The sequence below is a fragment of the Acinonyx jubatus genome, chromosome A2 (genome assembly GCF_027475565.1).
Source record: "Acinonyx jubatus isolate Ajub_Pintada_27869175 chromosome A2, VMU_Ajub_asm_v1.0, whole genome shotgun sequence".
NCBI lineage: Eukaryota > Metazoa > Chordata > Mammalia > Carnivora > Felidae > Acinonyx > Acinonyx jubatus.
The window spans coordinates 67,132,607-67,141,598 of record NC_069383.1 but is presented as its reverse complement, the minus strand read 5'-3'; the positions used below and the strand labels follow the sequence as shown (position 1 = coordinate 67,141,598).

At 39.2% G+C, this 8,992-nt stretch overlaps 1 protein-coding gene across 1 annotated transcript in view; it reads right to left on the bottom strand.

Annotated features, from left to right (window-relative positions):
• Positions 1-294: 294 nt before the first annotated feature.
• Positions 295-8,992, bottom strand: part of COL28A1 (collagen type XXVIII alpha 1 chain) — a 173,908-nt gene continuing 165,210 nt past the window's right edge. Inside the window, exons 34-36 of the mRNA XM_027071949.2 lie at positions 4,974-5,166; positions 2,328-2,500; positions 295-1,009 (exon numbers count right to left, since the gene is read on the bottom strand). Of these exons, the coding sequence (XP_026927750.2) occupies positions 2,328-2,500; positions 4,974-5,166 (366 nt within the window). The 3' untranslated portion in view covers positions 295-1,009. The remainder of the gene's footprint in view (positions 1,010-2,327; positions 2,501-4,973; positions 5,167-8,992) is intronic.

Genomic DNA, 8,992 nt, shown 5'->3' with positions numbered 1-8,992 from the left:
CAAGATATCATTTTACACCCACTTTTAGCAAAACAGAGAAGTCTGACAATACTAAGTGTTGACAAGATTATCAAACAGTGGAAACTTTTATACACAACTGGTGGGAATTTATAATGAATTGGTTCAAAACACTTTGGGGGAAAAATTGGTATAATATACTATTTTTGAATATTTATATGTCCTGGAACCCAACAACTCCATCATTATACCCAGTATATACCCTAGAAAAACACTGGTACCCATACACCCAAAACTACATAAGAGCATTTGTAGCAACACTGATGGAACAGGGGGAAAAATTAAATGGAAACAGTTTAATCATAGACAAAGCAATGGTTAAACATATTTTGTGATATATGCCCACAGATATGATGCAACTTTGAACGTAAATGGACATCTATGAATTATAATATATTGACACACCAAGTTGCAAAGAATTACATATTATGAAACAAATGTTCCAAAGCTCAAAAAACCTAAATAATAAGTTACTTAGGAATACATTTAGATATGGTAAAACATATAGATTAATGATAATATTGAATGAAAACAGCAAGTTGCAGAAGACTAGAACATGACCCCATTTTTATAAAGCTCTAAAATAAGCAAGACTATGTATTGTGCAGAGCTACAAAAAAAAATGATTTTACATGTAAAATTACCTATAAAAACCTGATAGAAAAGTGAAGTGGTAAACACAAAATTCAAGATGAGTTAACCCTGGCAGGGAACAAGGAGCTGGGATTGCAGAAGGGAACACAGGAAGCTTCAACAGAATTGATTATGTCTGGTTCATTGTCTGCATGATATGTTCACTGATGTTCATCTTGTTATAGTGTTTGGTAACTTACAAGTATATCGTATGTATTCTTTTGTGGTCTCAAATATTACATAATAAAAATGTAATTAAACCACACAAAATTGTTTTTGTTAAGATGGCTATTCTTCCAGCTTCCTCTTCCTGGACTGCCCTTTTTTGTATCTCCAAACTTGAATGAGGGTCACAGGCCTGAAAGAAGAAAAAAGTGTGTTGTAAGATGATATATAAAAATGCTGTCTAAGCACAGCTCAGAACTAATGATCTTCCCGGGCTGGATGTCGCAAAATTATTACAAAAGTGACAGAGCCAATTCTCTGTTACTCTGTTGGGTCGTATTTCAGTTTAGTGGCTCAGTTTTCAGAATAAGTCTTGCCTTTAAAATACCCTGTTCCGGAGCCGTTATGGTCTTCAGCGAGTCCCTGGCTATCAAGTGCTTTCTCATTCTGCCCCTGAAAACTGAGTGACTCATTTACATATTTTAAAGGAAGGGTGAAAAGAGTTTCTTTGTTTAAATTACAACTTTTGTCTTAAATATAGTTTTGTTTTTTTACCTTTGTTACCAAACATGTTAGAGGAGTGAGAAGTGACAATTGTTAATAAATTTGAGTTAAGCAGTTTTCTTTTTTTTTTTTAATTTTTTAACGTTTATTCACTTTTGAGAGACAGAGACAGAGCACAAGTGGGGGAGGGGAAGAGAGAGAGGGAGACGCAGGATCTAAAGCAGACTCCAGGTTCTGAGCTCTTGGCACAGAGCCCGATGCGGGGCTCGAACTCATGAATCACAAGATCATGCCTGAGCCAAAGTCAGATGTTTAACCAACTGAGCCACCCAGGCACCCCTGAATTTTCATTCAGATTGGTTTCTCAATCACTTTCAGGGCTAGGGAGGCAAAAATCTAACTACCCTCAGCACCTCACTCCTATCCCAGTACCTCTCATCTCCCATAATCACCATCTTGCTGGGTTTCCCCCAAGCAGGATGTCTTTCTGATCTCGCCACATGCTATGCACAGACACACTCCCATCCCTTCTGATTTCCAGACTCAAATCTTTTCTACCACTTCCCTTTTGCTATAGACAGGGCTGTAAGGGGGTTGGGCACTGAGACCAGTGAGATGTACTGGGTGGGTGCTGGGGACGTTGGGAGGTTGGGCCAGGTGTTTAATCTGACATAATTCGTATCAGAACTACATTGCCGGCTGTGATGTAGTGATAGCCTGTGTCTTGAGGTTACACATCCCTGACTCAAATCCCCAGCTCTGCCACTTTTTAGCTGGGTAACCGTCCAGTGGTCCTTGAACTTTTCAGAGCCTCAGTTTCTTTGCCTATAAAAGTAGTTAATACCTACATCCTAGGGGTGGTTGTAAGGACTCACCTATGCTTGTGAATTTTAAGTACTCAGTAGGTACTGAGGTGTGGTGTTTTATTTGTATTGGGTGAATGTGTTGAAATATAGAAGCTCTTTCTAGGTGTGCAGACTACACTCATTAGAGGTTGATTCACTTACTCATCCTTGAATGCAGATTTCTTGACACTCGTTTTCACTGTTGAATCTATTTCCTGAGCCATTACAGCCACTGAACCAAAAGCGGGCACAGGAGTTGACCTGTTTGTCATAATACCATCGAACTACATATTCGCCACAGTCTCCCGGCTTTAGGGGTTCCAAGCATCTAGGATCTAGAGTCAGAAAAGGATACCATGTTATTATAGGCTTTTTTCCCCCTGAAAAGATGAAAAGAGAAAGCTTTGTAAAGTTTATTCTCCATGCACAGAAACACATCAAGGAAGAAAATATGGTTCCAAGTTAAAGGCGTGTTCCCTGATACCTAAAATATTTCCTCCAGCACCTGAAACTCCACTATTGGATACTCCTTTGATCTTCATGCAACCTCATTAAAAATGCATATTTCCCTGAAAACATAACCCCGTGAGCCTTCATTGGCTAACACTCTTGCAGGGATTAGTTGGCAAGAGAAAAACAGGAGTTCTTCGTTTACTTTGGACTTGATCTAAAATCAGATTAACATTTGGAATAAAGAGGATCTCAGCCTTCTGTACACATTCCCTCTAGAAAGTGCCACTTGTGATCCCATGTAATTGTGCCCACTAGAAAAGGAAAATCCTTGGGGTGTCTGGGTGGTTTGGTCAGTTAAGTGCCTGCCTCTTGGTTCAGGCTGAGGTTATGATCTCATGGATTGTGGATAGAGCGTCAGCACAGAGCCTGCTTGGGATTCTCTCTCTCCCTTTTTTTCTGCCCCTCCCCTGCTCTTGCACACACAGGCACCCTTTCTCCCTCTCTCTCAAGATAAATAAATGAAATGTAAAATGAAAATAATAAATAAAATAATAAAAATAACAAATGAAATAATAAATGAAAATAAAATAAGTTACCACAAAATAAATAAATAAAATGAAGGGCTCTCTTTATATCACAGGTTTCTCTTAAGAAGAGTAGTTCTTGGGACGCCGGGGTGGCTCAGTGGGTTAAGCATTGGACTTCAGCTCAGGTCATGATCTTACAGTGCATGAGTTTGAGCTCTGCATTGTGCTGTCTGCTGTCAACACAGAGCCCGCTTCCAGATCCTCTGTCTCCCTCTCTCTCTGCCCCTCCCCTTCTCTTTCTCTCTCTCTCTCTCTCTCAAAAATAAATAAATATTTTAAAAGTTTTTAAAATAAATAAAAAGAATAGTTCTTGACAATAAAATCATGACCTTTTAATGTCTATGTGCAAATAAGTCTCAGAAACACTTCCATTGTAAAGAGGAAAAAAAGAGAAAAGAGAACTACAATAGGAAAGCCATTCATTAAATCTCTATTTCATGGTACTCCTTAGTGTCTTGATTAGTCTTCCTTACTGAGGAAGTGATTCCAAGGTGAGAAAAACCACAAAAACCAAGTAGGTACTTACGGCCTGAGACTTGTGTTCTGTGAGACAGTTTATATGCCATAAGCTTCCTTTCTCAGTTGTAAAACAAGTCCTTTCTCCATCTCCCGTAATCATTTCCCCGGATATAGAGCATGTCTGTATTCCTTTATTTTCTAAAACTAACTTCCAAATCTCCTTCTCCTATGAAGACTCCTTAGACCGAATGGAAAGGAGTAGACTTTCACTATCTCCACTGTTAAAAACAATAACTAAGTAATGTATACTGTGTAACTTGTCAAACCAATCTAAAGTTCTTTTGGGCAAAGATGTTGTCTCTCTTGCATGTTCTTCAGAAACGATGTATATAATGATTAATTTCTATAGATACTAACTCCACAGAAAATATGTTGATGAGTTGGAATCTAGGTTCTAGCTTTTTTCTCTTCTATAATCTAGGAGTCAAAAATTCAAATGTCTACATGAGTCAAGGCCACATGTAAGACAATAGGGAGTGGTAGGGGCCATGGCAAAATGAGAACACACTCATCTGTAAAGGCATTTAAATTTATTTATTTTTTTATGTGTATTTATTTTTTTAGAGAGAGAGTGAGCAAGCCAGGAAGGGGCAGAGAGAGAGAGAGAGAGAGAGAGAGAGAGAGAGAAATCCTAAGCAGGCTCCACACTGTCAGCACGGAGCCTGACATGGGGCTCAAACCCACGAACTGGGAGATCATGACCTGACCTGAAGCCAAGAGTCAGATGCTTAACTGAGCTGCCCAGGTACCCTTGTAAAGGCATTTAAATAAAACAAGCAGACAAACAAACAAAAAACAATAAACATGGGGCACCTGGGTGGTTCACTTGGTTAAGTGTCTGACTTTGGCTCAGTTTCATGATCTCACAGCTCGTGAATTCAAGCCCTGCTCTGTGGTGACAGCTTGGAGCCTGGAGCGTGCTTTGGAATCTCTGTCTCCCTCTCTCTCTGCCCCTCCCCTGCTTGTGCGCTCTCTCTCTCTCTCTCTCTCTCTCTCTCAAAAATAAGTAAACATTAAAAAAACTCCTAAATCTCTAAAAAACTAAACATTATAAGAGCTTTAAAATTTTCTTATTGCACAAATTTGTCCTATGACCATTCTATTTTCTTATTCTACCTATAATAAAATGAAAAGTGTCTTTTGTCCTCCCTGAGTCAACACATGTTATTTCTGAATGAGATTTCAGAGACACACCCTTTCTGTGCCTTGACATTGTAGATGCAGCAGCTGATTGCCAGGTATCTCTTACCTTGGTGTGCCAACTTTTCTGGCTTTAAGTTCAAAATGGGACTTGGAATTCTTGTTTCCAGACCCTCTGCCCCCTCCTCAGGGAGGCTGAGCAATGGCTCCTGGGTGGTAGCAGCCTCAGGTGAAGGAGTGGTAGTCAGGCCATCAGCCCAGTTAGGCTCTTTCTCTTTGTCCTGGGCTCCAGAGACAGTGACCTACACACAAAAAAATTCACGTTTCTAGTTTGGGGAAATATTTCAGGAAAACCTCAGCATTGCTTCTTCTCCCCAACTCTCCAATATTATTTCAATAAGAGCTCAGGGAATGATGCCCCTCTTCTGTGTCATGCATCCCAGAGTACCTAAGTTATGGACTTCCCTTCTGCCAGGCACAGATGTCCCTGTGCTTGGCCTTCCGGAGAGATCCACATTCAGAGTATGAAAGGTATGGGCTTGGGAGAAGTCTATCTCCATTCTTTTCATACTCACTGTCATGAGGAGGGGAAATAACCACTAGTTTCTTTGATCTTGCCTTTTTAACGGACTTTTCCATTTCTTAAACACTAGAGAAATTAATAATATATTCCAAAATATCTACAACAAACCCTCAAATGATTTTGGGATTGGGAATTGGATGGCAGAGGACAATCATGCAGGTGAAATAAAAATAGTAGCAATTGCTTTTCGTCTCATCCTGTTATCTGGACCCCAACAAATGCCCAATGCTGCAGGATGCTCAGCTTCTAAGAAGTTCTAAAAATGTTTGTTAGTGAAGGAACAAAGGAACATAATGTCAAAAGCAAGTTTTCTGGACTCAAGTTTCCAAGTTCTGTCTGAATTTATGATATGTAATGAGACAAGGCAAAAAAGGTATTTTGTTTCGAAAAAAAAGTCATGTCAGTTATTGTTGACAAGGTCAGTCTTTTATGGGACCAATTAAGTTCTTGTACTTCTTTTCCCTTGGACCCCAGATACAGGGAATTGAGTCAATCATTTATCTTGGTCTTAGCACGGTATGGTCACTTATCCTTGCAAGGCACTCTTTTTGTTTTCTTTTTGTTTATTTATTTAAATAGGCAAATCGAACTAAGTAAAGTCATTTTTTGATGTTTTCTTACCTGTGTTTCCTATCATCCTGGGACCAGAGCCAGCTGTTATCATTAGCTGCTCTCTGCTGTCTAAACTATAGATACACACACACACACACACAGAACACACACAGAACACACACACACACACAGAACACACACACACACAGAACACACACACACACACACACACACACACGGAAGGACTAATCAGTTCTATTACTCATTATGTATATTTTTACAATGATTAAAGTACTACCAGGTAAATCAAAGCAAACATTTCCATTGGGACTGATGTAGTCATAAGCCCAATATAAAGAGCACTCAATTCAAATACAATTATGGTATGTCACTAGCCCCAAAACACAACTTTTGGGACAAATGGAGGTAAAACGATGGGTCACTTGGCCTTCCTCCTTCTTTGAGAATGGTCTTGTGTGTACAATATATCGATTTGAATGTGAAATTTTGGTGTCATCATTGAACTACAGAATTTTAAGGCTAAAGGAAAATTCTGTGAATACTTCATTTTCTATAGGGGAACCTAAACTTCCAAATCATTGGTAAGCTGGTGATAAAATCTGAGAAATGCCTGTTTCAAGAAAGAAATCCTATGTTTTGGTTTTGTTTTGTTTGCACATATTTTGTTAAGGAAAAAATAACTTAAAAGCTTGACTAAGGAGTAGTTTATCAAACGTAAAAAAGCCAATAGGCAGTAGGCTACACTTCAGATCTACTATCTGTCAGGTGAGAAGTTTCCTTTGAAGAAGTGCACTGGGCAGCAGTTTTCTTAAAGGAACTAACTCGGCCTTTAAATCATTCCCTTGTTCAAGCCTTAGGGCCTCATAAGTTACTCTTTACCTCTTGTAAGTGTAGGAGTGTGTGTTTTCTTTCTCAGTCACAGCATCATTTGGGAATTTTGACTGCTAGAGCATTATACCTCAGGTTCTAGAGCAAATGGAATTAATATTTTTTCATCAGTGAGAATTATTTTCCCTTTTGGTTCCATGAGATTTCAGATTATTTAAACAAATGCATCATTATTATGGTTTGTCATTTTTATAATTTTCTTATTATAAAAACAAACGCAGTCATTGAAGGGAATTTAGAGAATATGGACAAGCAACAAGAAGAAAATAAAAATCACAAGGGATTCCACCTCCCAGAAACAATCATCGATGATATTCAGGTGTATTTTTACCTCAATCTTTTTCCTCTGTGCATTTATTTTAACAAATAAAAAACATTGGAGTGTTAACAGGTTTCCTATGTTCCTTTTTTGAACTTATTATATTACTGTGGCCCTAAAATACCATTTAATTATATTACTACCTTTAAATATACAATGACAATACCTTTTTAAACATCTAATTTATTTGCTTTTTTTTTTTTTTCTGTTGGAAACCACATGCTGATTGCTGGATCTAAGAACACACATATTTGAGGCTTATGAGACAGTCTTCTCCAGAAAAGTCTTATAATTTGCATTCTCACTAGTGAGTGTTTTTTCTTAAATGATCACCATTTCCTAGCTATTATGACTGAAAAAAGATGTAATTACTAGTTTGATAGGTGAAAAATTCTTCAACTGTTCTCCACAGTCCTGCCACACTCTGTCTCCTACACACACACACACACACACACACACACACACACACACACACACGCTACCTCACCAGCCACTCCTCTCAGCCCACTTTGCTATACCTTTCATTTCTTCCCTTTCATTCTGCCTCAGGCTCTCAAAGTCTGCCCTCCTAAGGGGCCCAGGAAAAGTTGGTCCCCAGCACCAAAACCTTTCCCAATAACCTAGTCAGTGCTAATGCTCCCCTTCCAGTACATGCATAGTGCCTTCAAATGCTCCCCACTTGGCCCTGATATCTAGGAGTTAACCTTTAATCCTACATTATTTCCTATCCTTTCCTGTTTCACATGTGTAACTATCACCTCCCTGATAAGAGGAATTAAATCATGCCACATTTTCTTTCTTTCCTTTTTTTCCTTCCTGTTTGTCTTCTTTTTAAAAATCTTTATTGCATAGAACAGCAAACAGCAAATAGTAGTCACTGGATAAATTCAGAGTACATTGGAGGGAGAGAGAAGGAGAGAGGGGACTTTGGGTCAATTATTCCATTCCTTTAGGTTTTAATGTCATTGTTTTAAAATAAGAAAAGATTAGACCCTGACATCTCTCTCTCTAAAAGTGGTATTTAAGCATTCCCAAACTTTACTGGCAGAATGCACACCCGATTCAGGGTAGTCATTGCCTTTGGAAGGAGGGGGAGGAGGAGGAGGAGGAGGGGGAGGAGGAGGAGGAGGAGGATCAGACTGACCACAAACAAGCAAGGACTTTAACTTTATCTGAAGTAAGAGTGAGTGAACAAATGGAAACCTGAGTCATGTCCTGGTGGCGGGCACTCAACTGCTTGTTATATGCATTCTCTGATCTTTTATAAATCTTAAACCTAAAAACAAAAGCCTATCACCTCAGCAGCCTTCCTTGGAGGAGACCAGTGGTCTTAGCTCCGAGCAGGGACTCCCCACAGAAAACAACACAGAAGAGGAGCTAGGGGCACGTGAGGGGGCAACACCTAGAGTCCAGGGCTACTTTGTGATGCTGGACAAGCACATGTGACAGTGTCAGTCTCTTTCAGCCTTAGAGCAGATCTTTAAGAGGAGAAAACAGATTTCATGCAACATCCTAGAAAGCGAACGTGAGAGCTAAAAGGAGAATTACTAGCCAGGGTGCCACATGATTCCAAAAGGTCATTTGGTTTGTGATTTCCAACCATTTGTCTTGTCATTCATTACCCCAAATCTTGCATATATTACAGACAGGCTCTTCAAATCTGAGCTCATGTCTTCTCTGGATGAATGTTAGTCATGATCTGCATTAGCCCATGTGTTTGGACTTTGCTTTTTCCAAAAGTGAGGATCCAAGTTTCTCCTGGTTG